This window comes from Bufo bufo, chromosome 4 (genome assembly GCF_905171765.1).
Source record: "Bufo bufo chromosome 4, aBufBuf1.1, whole genome shotgun sequence".
NCBI classification, from domain to species: Eukaryota; Metazoa; Chordata; class Amphibia; order Anura; family Bufonidae; genus Bufo; species Bufo bufo.
The window spans coordinates 132,345,980-132,365,296 of record NC_053392.1 but is presented as its reverse complement, the minus strand read 5'-3'; the positions used below and the strand labels follow the sequence as shown (position 1 = coordinate 132,365,296).

Genomic DNA, 19,317 nt, shown 5'->3' with positions numbered 1-19,317 from the left:
CCTGCTAATGAGCAGCATCCTCTCCATTCACTGCTATGGGACTTCAGAAAACGGTTGAGTGAGCATGCTCCTCTATCTATGGATGCCCACAGTGAATGGAGGGCAAGCTGCACAAGTACAGCCACCCCTCTATTCACTACTATGGGACTTCGGGGATTAGCCAAGCCAGTACTAAGCTATTTTTGGAGCTTTCATGGTGGGGAATGGAGGGTGGCCTCGCATGCGCTTCTTATTCTAGCTTCAGTGAAGGAGGTTCTGTTCTGGACCCAAAAGTCTTTTTTCGCAGGAACGTTTTTTTTTTCACAAGCAGGGTCAACCCTACAAGGCAGTATGCCTGGTTTAATAGGGTTGATCCTCTGACAGGTGCTCTTTAAACATAAACAGGCTGCAGATGGCACATTTGCAAGAACATTATGTGGATTCCATGCTTTTCATGAAAAACTTCACAGAGAATAGGACAAGGCTCCTGAAATGATTGAGATATAGAAGTTTCCGATGCAGTCAGCATTCTGTGCTATTTCTCTGTGCATGGCCATGCGCATATAGGATCTGTCCCAATGATAGCTATGGCACTGGCCTCAGACACTCTTGGCTCTATACAGGTGAACATGAGCATAGCTGTATTATGCCCTCCACTGCAGGATTTTAGTTTCCTGGATATGGTTGCTGCTCTCTACTTAAAATAGGCTTTATTTGCTACTGATTTTGCAAACATTTACATCACTGACATTTGTGAAGACAAGGCCCTAGAGATTGGGACATAGAAAAAAATGACAAATGTTTAACTTTGAGAGTTACTGTTATTCCTGAGTAGATGTGCACCTATGTTTTTGAAGTTTGGGAGAAATTTCACATAGAAATAGGAAACCATTCAAAACAGATGTCATTGACTTTAAAGTGCTCCTACTATTACAAAAAAAGCTGTTATAGGCTACTTTCACACTAGTGTTTAAGTTTTCCGGTATTGAGATCCGTCATAGGGGCTCAATACCGGCCAAAAACGCTTCAGTTTTGTCCCCATTTATTGTCAATGGGGACGAAACTGAACTGAACAGAACGGAATGCTCCAAAATGCATTGCGCTCCATTTAGTTGCGTTCCCAGACCGGAGAGCAAACTGCAACATGATGTATTTTGCTTTCTATCCTGGGATGCGGAGCAAGACGGATCCGGCATTACCCCCAATGCAAGTCAATGAGGAGGGATCCGTTTTCTCTGACACAATAGAAAACGGATCCGTCCCCCATTGACTTTCAATGGAGTTCATGATGGATCCGTCTTGGCTATGTTAAAGATAATACAACCGGATCCGTTCATAACGGATGCAGATGGTTGTATTATCAGTAACGAAAGCATTTTTGCTGGACCCTGGCAGATCCAGCAAAAACGGTAGTGTGAAAGTAGCCTTATTTAGATTTTTTTCATGTCCTCTGCCTTATTTCTGCGATGTGAACCCATATTTTTCCTCTCTAAAAGCCTCTTTGCACAGGCCAAGTATTGGGGCAATCATCAGTAAGGAGCATGCTGTCAGCACAGTAGGCAGGGAAACACACACACAGTGAGTCTTGACTGAACCCTGCCTAACTGCAGTGCAAGCCCTAAGCTGCAAGTCTGCAACTGGTCAACGTTTCCTGCTCTGCTTAAGACACGGAACGCAACCACATATAGAAGGGTTGTACGTAATAAGGTCAAAAGCCGGGGGGACACTATGATATATAGTCGGAGGATGGAGGGTTTAATCACAAATATGGATGCGCTCGTGTCACCAGGGAGCGTGGCTTATTCCGTGTCTCAAAGGGTGCATAGCCAGGCAGCGAATCTGAAACGGCGCAGCCGTGCCCGAGCCCCATACCATGGTGCTGGACCCCGGACAGGTAAGTTGGTGACACATTCCTAGGAAATCTTGTTCCTGATAATTGCCTTGTGTAAAGGTGCCACCAATCACTCAGTGAACGAGCAAATGCTCATTCAAATCATTGTTTATGCGGTCACCTAAATCATAATTTGTGGGCAGCAAATCGTGCTTTGCTAATAGCAATCGTCGTCTGCTTAGAAGCAATGATTCTCTACGGGGACGCGTAATCTCTTGTCTTCGTGCAGCGGAGGGGATAGCTACATGTAAATACCGCTCACACCTCCTCTGTTGAGCAGGCAATTATCAGGAATGGATCATTTCCTATAATTGCCTGCTCTCTTGGCCAATGTAAAGGGATCTTAAAGGGGTTGTGCAAGAATGTAAGGGTTTTGGCAACCCCTTCCGCGTTCCACTTGGCCAGACCTATAAAGGGATGCTTGCATACCTGCTTCCCAGCTCTGGCTTCCTGCTCTCTCTGTCCAGCCTGCGATGCTCCGCTCGACTCCCTCATTATTGACATCCTGTTTGACATCGCTGCAACCAGTCACTGGCCAGTGATTGACTGCACCGATATCAAACAGGATGTGGACAGCAAGGGAGCACAGTGGAGCACTGGAGGACTGGAGGAGAAGGAGCGAGAAGCCAGCGCAGGGAATCGGGTAACTAAGCTTTCCTTTACAGGTCCTGCCAAGTGTGTTTGAGGGGCCAATCCCCCCCCCCTTTCTTGCACAATCCCTTGAACTGTGTTGAGTGGATAGACTGACTGGATAGGCCATCAATATCTGATCAATAGGGGTCCGACTCATCGCACTTTTGACAATCAGCTGTTCCAGAGTAGCTCCAGTGCCAGAAGTTGGTACCGAAACTACGCAGCTCTGTACATTGTATAGTGGACAGAGCTGCTAACTGCAGCTCTGTTCTCATTCACTTCAGTGAAAGCAGTACTGCAATTACCAGCTCTGTCCACTACACAATGGATGGAGCTGTGTAGTTGAAGTTCTAGTGTCGACTCCCAGCATTGGAGCTACTCTGGAACAGCTGATTGGCGGGGGTGCTGGGTGTTGGCAGATTATTGGTCCAAGTATCCAGAACGAGTGCACAAATGCTCGATCTCAAAAATTGTCCTGTATAAAATCATTGTTTGTCAGCAGCACATCATCCTGTATAAAGAGGGATGTGCTGCTGACAAACAGAGAATCTACATGGAGATGATTGCTGCATGTAAATGTAGCTGAGCAAGCTGGTAATGATCAGGAATGAACAGTTTGCTCCCACTTATTGCCCTGTATTAGTCCATGCAATGGGCTCATAGTATGGCGCTGGAGAAGTGTTATGTGTGCTCTGACCAAAAAGATGGCTTCCTTCCTCACAGCATGAGTTTCACACAAAGGCTACGATAGACAGACTGCAGCATTTCTTCATTTTCCTCTGTTTTATAGGCACTACTCATTTATGCAAGCACATTTGAATGAAAGGTCCTCCTTAGAGGGGTTGCCCCATAATTAAAGGGCTTGTGCAGTGGAATAATATTGATGAACTATCCTCAGGACAGGTCATCAATATCAGACACAGGGGTTCATCTCCCTGTACACCCACCAATCAATTGTTTGAAGGGGTCACAGCGTTTCAAAGTTTAACTGCACACTATGTTCTGTGTACTTCACAGTGCTGAGACCGGCAGACTTTACATAGGGCTCTGTGCTCTGCTTTCTCATACAGACCATCCTGCAGTGTCACAAGGAGGACGGATCTTGTGCTCATAAATCTGAGAGCCGCCATTTTAACTCCTTCGTTGATTGTCCCCTAGACTAAACGAGCCGTTATAAATAATTAAAGGAGTTTATTTATAATATGTTTTTTCAGTATTTTCATTTTTATCTTCCCTGGAGAACCCCTTTAAGTGAACGGAAAAGAAATCTGTAACTACATTGCACCACCACTACAAGGAAGACAATGTACAAGTAAATATTGAAGAGGACAATGTGCTCACACGAGGGCCGCAACCCCTTCAAACAGCTGAGAGGTGGACGCGCAGGGAGTTGGATATTGAAGACCTATCCCGCTGCACAACCCCTTATAGATGTCAATTTTTCAGTTGGAATATTTATTAAAAGAACACTCTTGTGTCTAGATATTGTTTACATACTTATTATGGTGCCATCTGTGGACTGTTTTCATTCATTGTCATAATGTCCACCTAATGTATCCTGTATCAGTGAGAAGAAGCCTTTTCTACTAGCTGTAATGCCCAATAACAAGAATCAATCTGCCACCTGTGTAACAAAGAATCAGGGAAGTAGGATTAAGCTACTGACCACCAGTACTGGTCTCATTAGGTGGACCTTCTGACGGGTAATAATAACAAAAATAGTCGGAGACGCTATAATGAGTGTGTAGTAGCAATATCTAGAGTTGCCTTTTTTTTATTGATCTAACAGGGGAATACAGAACATGTGGGACAAGTGCATGTTTCTGTTTTATATTCGGCAAAAACAGTGGAACAGAGTAACACAGAGAAAACTGTTAGCGTGTACAGAGACTTACACAAACTGGGGTCAATATACAAGAAGAAGAATTTCCCCTAATCTCATGCCAATAAATCATGGGAGATTAAAATATAATCTGGGTTGCATACTGGCAGCACATACTGGGGCAGGCTGACCATTTCTTGGGCCCCAAGCAAAGTTATGTCTGTGGCCTCGATTTGACCACTAAGTTCTACCCCTCAGACCACTAAGCTATGTCCCCATCAGCCCATTAAATGTCGTCCCCTCGGGGGGCGTGGCCAACTGCCGGCATGAGAGCTCGCGTTTGAGAGCAGCTCCGATAACCCTTTGAAATCCCACTTCATCCTGACAAACTGTCTACCACAGACACCGACGATGGGGCCCAGCAAAGCTCAGAATGCAGCGGAGAGGCTAAAGGAATTTGCCAGATCTGAGGCCCAGCATGGCGCCGCGTCTGCTTCACCGTCGCGCGCTGCGGTCACAAGAGGTCAGTCTGCTCAACAGGCGCAGGCGGACGAGCCAACCGAACCAGAGTTCCCCCTAAAGGCAGCTTATGACCAGCTACTAATGGGGATCTCCTCGTGCCAGTCCTCGCTGACCGGGAAGCTGGAGGAGGTAAGAGTGGACGTCAGTTTACTCCGCCATGACATGCAGCAGCTGCGTGACCGGGTTAAATCCACTGAGGATCGCGTCTCAGCCCTAGAAGACCTGACAAGACCAATAGAGGGGAGAGTGCAAGATCTGGAGAGGGCGATGGGTCACTGGCAGCAGAAATGCGATGACCTAGAAAATAGGTTGCGCCGTAATAATGTAAGAATCCTAGGCCTACCTGAGAGGACGGAGGGAAGAGATACGGCAGCGTTCCTGGAGACTTGGTTCAAGGAGCAGTTTCCTGAAGCGCTGTTCACATCAGCATATGCTGTGGAGAGGGCCCACCGTGTCCCTGCCAGGCCGCCTCCTCCGGGTGCTTCACCGAGGCCTCTTCTGGCTCGTCTCCTGAATTGGAGAGATCGAGATCTACTTCTCAGTCAAGCCAGACAAAAACAAGACATCAGGCATGACAACGTCAGGATCTCTCTTTTCCCGGACTTTTCGGCGGACCTTCAGAAGAGAAGGGCTACATTCGTGGCGGTGAAGCGCCGTTTAAGGGAGTTGAACCTGCAATACTCTATGGCATACCCTGCCCGCCTTAGAGTGATAGACGGTGAAAAGACCATCTTCTTCAGCGACCCCAGAGAGGCTGAGGATTGGGCCTCAGCGATGAGCGGGTTCCTAGGGACACAGCAAGTATCATTTGTTCCCCCCTTGTGAGAGGAGCGATATTAGAGCTTAATGACGTTTTTGCAAGTATTACAGCTTCAGTGTTATGTCATGCAGTCCATGACGATCTGGACATTACATGTTAGCTCCTCTCCTGGAGGGGAGCTTCAGGATCGCTAGACGGGACACTGTGTCATTGAGCTCGGCTCCTTTAAGCCAAAGGTGGCAGTTTTCACGATTATATTGTAATGAGGGTTGGAGCGGCACCTGTGTGGTAATACCAACCATTTACACCATACAGGTCCCCGAGTTTAGGACCATTACATTTTATGGTCCTGTACCTGATAACCTCAGGTCTTTCAAGTTGATGTTATATGTTCTTTTATTTCACGCATATGTACACTCGTATCAAGCATGGCCTAATGTCTATTACCTTCCTGTAGTAGGATTGATGTATTGTTCTAAGCAGACGCAAATTATGTTGAGGAATGGAGTGATTAAGGGGTTAACTAGCCTGGATATAGATGCTACGCCCTTATGGCCTCCTTGAGACTCATGTCATGGAATGTCAGGGGACTGGGTGACCCAAAGAAGCGGATAGCTGTGTTCTCTCAGATACGGTCCTACAGTCCCCACATTCTAGATCTCCAGGAGACCCATCTCACCCCGGAAACGGGACATAGGCTTAAAAAACCCTGGGTCCGGCACCTATTTAATGCCTATGGTAACTCGCACTCTAGGGGAGTGACGCTCTTGCTTCACAGAAGCTTGCGATGTGAGATCCATCATTCAATGATTGATCCAGGAGGTCAATACGTTTTCTTATTTGCTCATGTTGATTGTGTCCCTTATGTGATAGTTAACCTGTATAACTCACCCCCTGCCTCTGTCTCCCTATTGCAGTCAGTTGTGGGCTTTGTAACTCATTATCCCAGTGCCCGATTACTATGTATGGGGGACTTCAACCAGGTCATGAGCGAGAACATGGATAGATTTAGAAGTAGGATTGATAGTATGTGGACGGGAAGCGACGATACGTCCTTGACTAGGATTTCCCAGGAGTTGGGGTGGATAGACATGTGGAGGGCCAGGAATCCGAATATTAGAGAATACTGCTGTTTTACACCCTCCCGGGGCGCCCTCTCTAGAATTGATTACTTATTTGGCAATCCCACAGCCTACACTGACTTGGTGAGCATTCGGTACGGACCGCAGGGCCCCTCCGATCATGCACCGGTTCTTGCCGAGCTGGGACCCTCTAACTCCTCTGGATTAGGCAGCAAGATGCGCATCCATCCGTTCTGGCTCACTTTATTTGGTCCGTCGGACAGAGTCCCTGATCAGCTAAAGGTGTTCTTTGAGGCACAGGACGTCTCCACTGACTCCCTGCTACTTTGGGAGACCCTGAAGGCGTACCTTAGAGGCTGCCTCAAGTCTTCCATTTCATATGTTAAGAGGGATGCGCAGCGTAAAGAGGAAGAATTGCTTGCTAGTTGTAAGGAGGCAGAGAGGAGATTTATTGAGTCCCCTACGGAAGAACATAGGGGGGTGTGGCTGACCAGGGGCAGACTTTACACCATGCACCTGGAAGAGAAGAGTAAAAGGAAACTCTTTTTTCCTAAACAGCAGGCGTTCGAGGTGGGTAACCAGGCCGGGAAGTTGCTGGCCCATATAGCCCGGGCTAACACTATGGCTCCACCGGTACTCCGCCTTAGGGAGACCGATGGTCGCATAGTCGAGACGGTGCGTGATATATTAAATTGTATACACACTTTCTATGCGGACCTGTATAAGTCAGCGGCAAATTATACTGAGCAGGACCTGGAGGCGTACCTCACTGAGGTCACCTATCCCCAACTTAGCGACCTGGATAGGTGTATTATGGAAGAGGACATCACCTTGGAGGAAGTGGAGAGAGCCATTTCGGATCTCCCCGCTGGGAAAGCCCCGGGTCCTGATGGCATTCCGGTGGAAGTGTATGCAAAGTATAAGGAGGTACTGGCGCCACAACTAGTAAAGCTGTATGGGGCGGTGCACTCCGGCGGCTCATTGCCAGTTTCTATGTATGATGCCTCCATTGTTTTGATTTTGAAGCCTGGCAAGGATCCGCTGGACTGTGGATCTTATCGTCCAATTTCATTGCTGAACTTGGATTATAAAATCCTGACTAGAATATTAGCCAACAGACTCAATAAGGCGATAACCTCAGTGATCCACTCTGATCAATCAGGATTTATGCCGGGAAGATCCACCTCGGATAATATTAGGAGAACTCAGGTGGTTGCGCAAATAGGCTCGGCTGGGAAAGAAAGGTGGGCCTTGGCCTCTTTAGACACGGCCAAAGCTTTTGACTCCCTGGAATGGCCCTTCTTGATAGCTGTGCTGAGAAGCTTTGGTTTTGGTCCCAAGTTCGCTAAATGGATTAATATACTCTATAATAACTCATCTGCACGTATTCAGCTCAATGGCTCCTACTCCGAGGAGATCTCCCTGCACAGAGGTACCAGGCAGGGTTGTCCGCTTTCACCCCTATTGTTTGCAATTGCGATAGAACACCTGGCAATTAGAATCAGACAGGACCCAGTGTACGCAAGAGTTTCATTGGGCTGTAGGGAGGAGAGAATAGGCTTGTATGCGGATGACCTGATACTTTTTATGTCTAGCCCGGAGGTGTCCCTGCCAAGGGCGATTGAGGTAGTAGCGCTGTTTGGACGTTATTCTGGTCTACACATAAACTGGGGTAAATCCGCCATCATGCCTTTATGGGATCACGACTGGGCAACTTACCATCATAACCTGCCAGTAGTGGATAGATTCAAATATCTTGGGGTAATGATCACTAGGGCTCCACAGCTTGCCTACGATCTGAATGTTGAGCCTCTGGAAGCTCTTTTTAATGATAAAATGAAAACTTGGGAGGCCCTCCCATTGTCTGTTATGGGCAGGCTGAATCTAGTGAAAATGGTTTTGTTACCTAAAGGTTTATATGTATTGTCCCATGCCTGCACACCGATCCCTCGGAGTTTCTTTAAACGCATACACTCCTTGGTCACTGCTTTTGTCTGGGGGAAGGCTAGAAGAAAGCTCTCGCTCTCGGTCCTTCAGAGATCGAAGTTGCAAGGCGGTGCAGCCCTGCCTGATTTCTTCCTTTATTTCATCGCTAGTCAGCTGAGATTTCTGAGGAGCTGGGTTACTGAGACCTCAAGGCCTAATTCGGAATACTATCTGCATGAATATCTGCAGGTTTCGACTTTATGGCCTGTGTTGGAAGGAACGGGACGCCTACAGAAAGCTACCCTCCCGATGCATAAACTAGCCCATCAGATATGGCAGGCTTCCAAGCTGAATGCTTATAAAGATTTACCTTGCGATATTCCTATATGGGATAACTGTATGTTTCCTCACCTGTTGAGATTAGAGGGTGCAGGGGAGTGGAGAAGGAATGGGATCCTAACGCTGGGGGACTTATACGAGGATAGTAAGCTATTAGCTTTCTCGCAAATCCGGGATAGGTTCCTAGTGCCAAGTACCCTATTTTTTAGGTATCTTCAGCTGCGACATGCACTTCAAACCCAATTTAGAGGCAGTGGTAGAAGCATATCCAAATACCCCACCATCGGCATACTTAGATCTCAGGGACCTAAGGGGATAGTATCGGCCCTTTATACCCACCTGCTAGATCGCCGATTGCTGATGTCTCCGCTGGCCGTAGAGGACAAATGGAAGGGGTTTATACCCTCTTTGTCTGATGAAGAGTGGGAGGAGGCTTTACTAGCACCTACTAGAGTGTCCCCCTCTATTAATAATAGGATGACGCAGCTCTTCATTTTGCACTATAGCTATTTAACCCCCACTAGGCTTCACAAGATGGGCAGGATGGACAGTACCAGATGTCATAGGTGCGGTGTGGAGGGTGCAGACTTTTGGCACCTGATGTGGGACTGTTCATACATCCGGCAGTTTTGGGTATCTGTACTGGAGACCCTCAGAGTCCTGGTGCCTCCTTCACTACAGCTGTGTCCCAAAATGTGCATACTGGGTATAGTTGACGAAGAATCTTGGTCACACTATCATAAAATCTTCCTGGAAAGAACACTGTTTATGGCCAGAAAGGCAATCGCCCTGCGATGGATGGGGGACAGTTTACCCTCCAGAGGTCAATGGCTGTCCCTAGTGAATGCTACGGTATCTATGGAAAACATGGTATATAAGCATAGGGGTTGCCCGCAGAAGTTTGATAGGGTGTGGGGGGCCTGGTGCGAATCCTCACTTACCATGCATGACGCGAGTCGGCATCAGGTGGCTGATGGTTCTGGATAGTCTTTCTGTGGGCATGTAAGAGGGCTTGTGAGCCGGATTGGCTGCCCTCCTGAGGCAAGTAGTACTAATCTGTATCTATTATACATTCACACGTTTCTTCCCCCTGATTAGCACTGAACGCGTTAACAGTTGGTATTTGGCATCCTGGCGTTCACAGCTGTTTGAAAATGTATGTAAGATTCCTCGTACACTGCTTCTGCTTTTACGTATGGCCCCTGCGAGGGTCACTGTAGTTCTCTATGTGCCATGCTTGTAAATTTTACCTTGCAATAAAACGAGTTTAAAAAAAAATGTCGTCCCCTCAGCCCGCTAAATCCACTCTTAGCCTAGTGCAGAATGAGCACTTCTGCTACTGATTACAGATGGGAAGACCCCCATGGGCCATTGCACGGGCTGTATGTCCACCCCTTTAGTTGTTTTTGTTAACCCAACAGTTTTTGGCTAGCAGGGGGCCCCAAGCATTTGCTTGGTTTGTGTGGTCGTAAAGTCCGCCACTGGCAGCACAATTATTGCTTGGTTTTGTATGCCTCTACTTGCTGTACAGTTTACTCTTGTCTTTACAGAACTGTTGCTGCCACAAACATGAACGAGACAAGCAGTCGCTCCCATGCTGTCTTTAACATAATCTTCACCCAACGTAGAAATGATGCTGACACCGAGACCAGCACAGAGAAGGTAAGAACCGTCCACAGGCTTTACATATGATAAACCAGAAAAATGTCCAAGACAAATCCCGTATGGTGCGGGTGATTTGCCTGTATCTTTTGGTCAGTAGATTAGACTAGTTTGGTTGGGAAAGTATTTTCTGTAACTAAATTTGCCATCTAATGTAAATTTGGATCCTTGATCTCTCAGTTCCATATAAAATACACCCTCCAAAGTTAAAGGGAAACAGTCAGCTAAACCATCACCACTATCTGTTACTTTACTGTCTTTGCTTTCTAAAGGTGTTATTATATGTAATAGTAGGAGCAGGATTGATTAAAGAATGTATTTAACTCCTATATATTGCCAGGATTTACATAATTGTGGTGAAACTATAATGTTTTTTGTCAAAAAATAAATAAAAACTGACAACTGTTTGCTGCCATTATGAAAGTCACTGCAAAAACAAAACAAAAAACTCATGGAGCAGTAAGGAGCCTCAAGGATGTAGAACTGTTTGTCATATTAATAGAAAATATTTCAGCCGCTGATTGGCTTATATGGCGAGAGAGGCCAGGCAATACTACAGGTGATGCAAATACATACATGTAAGACTCAGAACACAAATCACAGGAAAAAAACGGATGTTACCGTTTAATTCTCTCTCTCTCAGAAACCATACACATCATTCAATAGTAAAAATAAAACAAAAAATTAGGCAAGAAAAATCATATTCAACAACCCAGTATAACTTCTAAATTTAAAGAGAATGTCAGAAAATGACCTTTGTTTTTAAATTAAAATGTAAACATATTTTTAAGTATGTTTAGTGGTAATTTTCTATATCACTGTGTATATATATATATATATATATAACAAAAAAAACTATTCTGGAATCTTCCAAATTTCATAATGACCACTGAGCCTTATAATAGTCTGACCATTCCTGTTCTGTAGAGATTAGATTTCAGCAGTCATCTCATGGTCATCACCGACAGGATTACAATGACAGATATCATCTATTTATTTACAATAGATACTATTCACAATAGGTGATGTTCAAAGCTCCCCCGCGCACAATGACCTCTGGATTGGATCTCAATGAGCGTCTCCTGTCATTTGTGCCTATAGGATGTGGCCGCTGAACTTATCTCTAAATGTTGTGAACAGCTGCTCAGGCAAGATGGCTACAAAAAAAGCTGAATCAAAAATATCTATAATCAGGAAATAATAACATATGACATATAGGTGGTATATTCTCTTTAATTTAATGAACCATAAAATGTTTCCACTTCAGACCACTTCATCTATGCATTTAGGCTCCGCTCAGTGTCCGTGTATCTAATATGTATTCTGTAATAACTAACACGTCAGACCCCCGGCCTGTCACACAACCACACATCCACTGTGATATAAAGTAGCTAGGGACAGCAGGACTTCTCTGTGCTCAGTAATTGTGTTGATGTTAATATGTTAATGTAGTGATAATGTTTCTATGAATTTTTATGCAAGTGAAAAGTGTGCTCTGGAGATTTAGCGCTTCCGCCTATGCATCAAGGATAGTGTAGACTGGTAAATCACAATATTACCCCTGTGTGCAGCCAGAAATATATTTAGGAGACTATTGACTCTGAAATTTATCCTATCGGTGTATAAGGCCTCATGCACACGACCGTATTTTTTCACGGTCCGCAAATCGGGGTTCCGTTGGTCCGTGATCTGTGACCGTTTTTTCGTCCGTGGGTCTTCCTTGATTTTTGGAGGATCCACGGACATGAAAAAAAAATCGTTTTGGTGTCCGCCTGGCCGCTCGGAGCCAAACGGATCCGTCCTGAATTACAATGCAAGTCAATAGGGACGGATCCGTTTGACGTTGACACAATATGGTGCAATTTCAAACGGATCCGTCCCCCATTGACTTTCAATGTAAAGTCAGGAGTTAATATACCATAAGATCTGAGTTTTCTCCAATCCGATGGTATATTTTAACTTGAAGCGTCCCCATCACCATGGGAATGCCTCTATGTTAGAATATACCATCGGATTTGAGTTAGATCGTGAAACTCAGATCTGACAGTATATTCTAACACAGAGGCGTTCCCATGGTGATGGGGACGCTTCAAGTTAGAATATACTGAGAACTGTGTACATGACTGCCCCCTGCTGCCTGGCAGCACCCGATCTCTTACAGGGGGCTGTGATCCGCACAATTAACCCCTCAGGTGCTGCACCAGAAGGGGTTAATTGTGCATATCATAACCCCCTATAAGAGATCAGGGGCTGCCAGGCAGCAGGGGGCAGACCCCCCTCCCTCCCCAGTTTTAATTTCATTGGTGGCCAGTGCGGCCCCCCCCCCCCGCACCCCCTCCCTCCCTCTATTGTATTATTTTCATTGGTGGCACAGTGTGCGGCCCCCCCGCCCCCCTCCCTCTATTGTATTATTTTCATTGGTGGCACAGTGTGCGGCCCCCCCGGCCCCCCCCCTCCCTCTATTGTATTATCATTGGTGGCCAGTGTGCACCCCCCCCGGCCCCCCCTCTATTGTATTAATATCATTGGTGGCCAGTGTGCGGCCTCCCCTCTCCCCCCCCCCCCCGATCATTGGTGGCAGCGGAGAGTTAGAAGCATCATACTTACCTGCTGCGCTGTCTGTGACCTGCCGGGAGCTCCTCCTACTGGTAAGTGACAGGTCTGTGCGGCGCATTGCTTAATGATCTGTCACTTACCAGTAGGAGGAGCTCCCGGCCGGTCACAGACAGCGCAGCAGGTAAGTATGATCCTTCTAATATTGCTAAGTAACCATGGCAACCAGGTCTGCAGTAGCGTCCTGGTTGCCATGGTTACCGATCGGAGCCCCAGCGATTAAACTGGGACTCCGATCAGAACTCTCCGCTGCCACCAATGATCGGGGGGGGGGGAGAGGGGAGGCCGCACACTGGCCACCAATGATAATACAATAGAGGGAGGGAGGGGGGGGGCCCGCACACTGTGCCACCAATGAAAATAATACAATAGAGGGAGGGCGGGGGGGCCGCACACTGTGCCACCAATGAAAATAATACAATAGAGGGAGGGAGGGGGCCGCACTGGCCACCAATAAAAATAAAACTGGGGAGGGAGGGGGGTCTTCCCCCTGCTGCCTGGCAGCCCCTGATCTCTTATAGGGGGCTATGATATTCACAATTAACCCCTTCAGGTGCAGCACCTGAGGGGTTAATTGTGCGGATCACAGCCCACTGTAAGAGATCCGGTGCTGCCAGGCAGCAGGGGGCAGTCATGTACACAGTTCTCAGTATATTCTAACTAGAAGTGTCCCCATCACTATGGGAACGCCTCTGTGTTAGAATATACTGTCGGATTTGAGTTTTCACGAAGTGAAAACTCAGCTCTGAAAAAGCTTTCATACAGACGGATCTTTGGATCCGTCTGTATGAAAGTAACCTACGGCCACGGATCAAGGACGCGGATGCCAATCTTGTGTGCATCCGTGTTCTTTCACGGGCCCATTGACTTGAATGGGTCCGTGAACCGTTGTCTGTCAAAAAAATAGGACAGGTCATATTTTTTTGACGGACAGGAAACACGGATCACGGATGCGGCTGCAAAACGGTGCATTTTCCGATTTTTCCACGGACCCATTGAAAGTCAATGGGTCAGCGAAAAAAAAAAACGGAAAATGGCACAACGGCCACGGATGCACACAACGGTCGTGTGCATGAGGCCTAAGTAATGGGTGAGAACTGAGAGATTTGCTGTTTGTGTCTCACAATATTCCTTCTTGCCTACCTTTAATTAATTTCATTAATGGGGTTGTCTTAAGGCATAAACCCCAACTGATTCACATTGGGCTCTGAAATCAAACCCTGCACAAGTGATGAATAGTCATCCATGTTTTTTTTTACCAATCCTCCTCTCGTATTCCTGTCTTTCTAGAATTGTCTCACTCAGTCTTCATTGTCTGCTCCTACACTGCGTGCAGAATTATTAGGCAAATGAGTATTTTGACCACATCATCCTCTTTATGCATGTTGTCTTACTCCAAGCTGTATAGGCTCGAAAGCCTACTACCAATTAAGCATATTAGGTGATGTGCATCTCTGTAATGAGAAGGGGTGTGGTCTAATGACATCAACACCCTATATTAGGTGTGCATAATTATTAGGCAACTTCCTTTCCTTTGGCAAAATGGGTCAAAAGAAGGACTTGACAGGCTCAGAAAAGTCAAAAATAGTGAGATATCTTGCAGAGGGATGCAGCACTCTTAAAATTGCAAAGCTTCTGAAGCGTGATCATCGAACAATCAAGCGTTTCATTCAAAATAGTCAACAGGGTCGCAAGAAGCGTGTGGAAAAACCAAGGCGCAAAATAACTGCCCATGAACTGAGAAAAGTCAAGCGTGCAGCTGCCAAGATGCCACTTGCCACCAGTTTGGCCATATTTCAGAGCTGCAACATCACTGGAGTGCCCAAAAGCACAAGGTGTGCAATACTCAGAGACATGGCCAAGGTAAGAAAGGCTGAAAGACGACCACCACTGAACAAGACACACAAGCTGAAACGTCAAGACTGGGCCAAGAAATATCTCAAGACTGATTTTTCTAAGGTTTTATGGACTGATGAAATGAGAGTGAGTCTTGATGGGGCCAGATGGATGGGCCCGTGGCTGGATTGGTAAAGGGCAGAGAGTTCCAGTCCGACTCAGACGCCAGCAAGGTGGAGGTGGAGTACTGGTTTGGGCTGGTATCATCAAAGATGAGCTTGTGGGGCCTTTTCGGGTTGAGGATGGAGTCAAGCTCAACTCCCAGTCCTTACGCCAGTTTCTGGAAGACACCTTCTTCAAGCAGTGGTACAGGAAGAAGTCTGCATCCTTCAAGAAAAACATGATTTTCATGCAGGACAATGCTCCATCACACGCGTCCAAGTACTCCACAGCGTGGCTGGCAAGAAAGGGTATAAAAGAAGAAAATCTAATGACATGGCCTCCTTGTTGACCTGATCTGAACCCCATTGAGAACCTGTGGTCCATCATCAAATGTGAGATTTACAAGGAGGGAAAACAGTACACCTCTCTGAACAGTGTCTGGGAGGCTGTGGTTGCTGCTGCACGCAATGTTGATAGTGAACAGATCAAAACACTGACAGAATCCATGGATGGCAGACTTTTGAGTGTCCTTGCAAATAAAGGTGGCTATATTGGTCACTGATTTGTTTTTGTTTTGTTTTTGAATGTCAGAAATGTATATTTATGGGCAGGGCTGAATGCGTCTTGGACGTGGGTAAGGCATGCCGAACCTGAACTATGGCTGAGTTGTGCCGGGAGCCACGGGCGTGGGTAAGCCTGGAGAGGGAGTACCCTATTGGAGTGTGTGAAAAAGGGGTGGGAGGGAGGGGTAAGTGAGACACACCACCTGAGGGAAGGAATTGGCAGGTATATATAGGGAGCCAACGCCCTGCCCACAAATACAGGCTGAAATCAGCCTTAATACTTATGGGCAGGGCTGAATGCGTCTTGGACGTGGGTAAGGCATGCCGAACCTGAACTATGGCTGAGTTGTGCCGGGAGCCACGGGCGTGGGTAAGCCTGGAGAGGGCAAAAAGACAAGTACACTATGTTGTCTAAACCGGTTTATTCATATACTTCCAACTCGCATGACCTATAACGCCAATGACTAAAAAGCCTGGGATATTTCCCTGTGTGGGTTTGGAATGTATCTAATGAAACAAGATGATCTCCAGTGCCCCATGGAACGAATGACATGAGCAGGGACTTGGTGTTTCGACGCTGACGAAGCCGCTCCGATGAGGAACGAGTGACCCGAGATGACTCCTGGGTCGTACCCAAGGCCTGCTGCCAGAGAACGGATATAGGACGTGAATTGGTTTGAAGAGAGGGGTTTGTCTTTGAAGGGCAGGAGAGGACTGTTACGAGGCGCTGTCTTTAACAGGGATAATAATTTGTTGAGGATCCGAACTGGGCACCAGTTATTTTGGGTAGGGAAATATTTAGTCTCCGTGGGTGGCCCTGCTTGGTTTGTTTTGGTCAGTGAAAGGCTGAGTACGAAATAGTCATTATGCCACGACAGCTGTTCTTTGCGGAGACAGCCATGTCCCGGAGAGCTGCCAGTGAATTCTCCTGGCCGGAGGAAGCCGTAAAAACTTAAAAACATGGCTGCTTGTATTACCGTGCTGGTCAAGGGCCCAAAAGGACAGCCATCTAGGGCAGAAGACAAATCCCTGAACAGCTTGCTGGACACCGGTTGTCTACGGGTGGGAGCCTGTTTTGCATTTTTTTGTATTCCCCTGAGGGCCGCCTTGATTGCCTGGTTTGAAAAAAAATAGAAGATCGACCCAGATTACTGAGCATGAAGTGATGTTGGAGGCCCGCTAGGTATAATTTGATGGTATTATAAGAGAGTTTAAGTTGGGAATAACAGAAAGCTATGAACGCCAGCAAGTATGATGTTTCGTCACGGCCGCCCTGAGGGTAAAGGAGTCTAAAACTATCAAACGCTTTCAACCCGGCTCTGTAATTCCTGGCCGTATTTGGGGCTAATGATTGACTTATGAGGTGTTTTGCTGTCGAAATCAAAGACTCTAGCCCATCACTAGAGTGTTGTGTGTCGGGATTGAGGCTCCCGTGGGGTCCGCGTCGGGCATCTCCTGAAAGAAAACCAAAAATTAAATCTAGACAGTGCATCTGCTGCTACATTTCTTTGACCCTGAGACATCGTGGATCCGCCTTTGACTGAACCTGACTTTGATGAATGACTTGATCTGGATTGCCGCGAACAGAAAAACCAACAATTAGAGCTAAATAAGGTATATACAGACTGGGATATGCAAGGATAGAACCTCCCAGTGCTATTACCCTCGTTGCGTATGACTTACCTTGCAGGACTTTTAGCCTACTTTGAGAATGATAGTGGCCGGAGACACTTCTAGGAATCTGAGGGAAAACATTTAAGTAAACTGAATAACGTAGCCGTGAGAAAAGGATGAGGACCGTGAAACCCCTTGATTGTCCGGAAGGCTCCTAAGAGCCGAGCCTGGACAGACTAGAACGGGGTGTGGCGAACCCAATATGACATATGATGTGGATACAGCAGTGGCTAACTTGGAGGTCCAGTTGTCACTCAACATTTAGCTCATCCTAGGGGTAACCCGGACAGGACAAATGGTGTGACATGTTATCAGTGGTAGCTGAACCTGGACAACCTATGTGACGTACTACATTAAACATGGCCTGGACGATCCAGGTGACGTACTACATTAAACATGGCCTGGACGATCCAGGTGACGTACTACATTAAACATGGCCTGGACGATCCAGGTGACGTACTACATTAAACATGGCCTGGACGATCCAGGTGACGTACTACATTAAACATGGCCTGGACGATCCAGGTGACGTACTACATTAAACATGGCCTGGACGATCCAGGTGACGTACTACATTAAACATGGCCTGGACGATCCAGGTGACATACTACATTAAACATGGCCTGGACGATCCAGGTGACATACTACATTAAACATGGCCTGGACGATCCAGGTGACATACTACATTAAACATGGCCTGGACGATCCAGGTGACATACTACATTAAACATGGCCTGGACGATCCAGGTGACATACTACATTAAACATGGCCTGGACGATCCAGGTGACATACTACATTAAACATGGCCTGGACGATCCAGGTGACATACTACATTAAACATGGCCTGGACGATCCAGGTGACATACTACATTAAACATGGCCTGGACGATCCAGGTGACATACTACATTAAACATGGCCTGGACGATCCAGGTGACATACTACATTAAACATGGCCTGGACGATCCAGGTGACATACTACATTAAACATGGCCTGGACGATCCAGGTGACATACTACATTAAACATGGCCTGGACGATCCAGGTGACATACTACATTAAACATGGCCTGGACGATCCAGGTGACATACAACATTGAACTCGGCCTGGACGATCCAGGTGACATACAACGTTTAAAGTTGGCCTGGACGATCCAGGTGACATAACATTAAACACGGCCTGGACGATCCAGGTGACATACAACATTAAATTCGGCCTGGCGATCCAGGTGACATACAACGCTAAAGTTGGCCTGGACGATCCAGGTGACATAACATTAAACACGGCCTGGACGATCCAGGTGACATACAACGCTAAAGTTGGCCTGGACGATCCAGGTGACATACAACATTGAACTCGGCCTGGACGATCCAGGTGACATACAACATTGAACTCGGCCTGGACGATCCAGGTGACATGAACTTGGCCTGAGTGGTCCAGGCGACAGATGATTTAAGTACGCGGTATATGTGATAACTGAACTGATCGCGCGCCGCTGACGAATCTTTCCAGCCAAACCTGCGTTTGGAAACAGGGAGCCTGCCACGCGCAATTTTGGACCCCTGACACCTGCTGGCAGTGTGAATCCCTGCTTCCATGCCGTGACACAATTCTGACCTGCAGGGACCAAGTAACTTACTGGCCCATGTGCTGTTGATTAATATATGCAAATACGCACACCAAAATTGCCCCTGACACAGGCTGGAAGCTGGGCTGCCGCAGTTTGGCGTAACGCCGGCAACAATGCCCACTGCTTCCCATCTGTGCCGCCTCTGCTATATAGCGTCTCTGCTGGGGCAATGATTTATTATCCCCCTTTTTTTTTTTTTTTTTTTTTTTTAATCTGGGGTGGATA

General features: G+C 46.8%; 1 protein-coding gene across 1 annotated transcript in view; it reads left to right on the top strand.

Moving 5' to 3' along the window:
• Positions 1-19,317, top strand: part of KIF1A (kinesin family member 1A) — a 159,486-nt gene that overhangs the window by 27,270 nt on the left and 112,899 nt on the right. Inside the window, 1 exon segment of the mRNA XM_040427918.1 lies at positions 10,505-10,616. Coding sequence (XP_040283852.1) covers positions 10,505-10,616 — 112 coding nt within the window.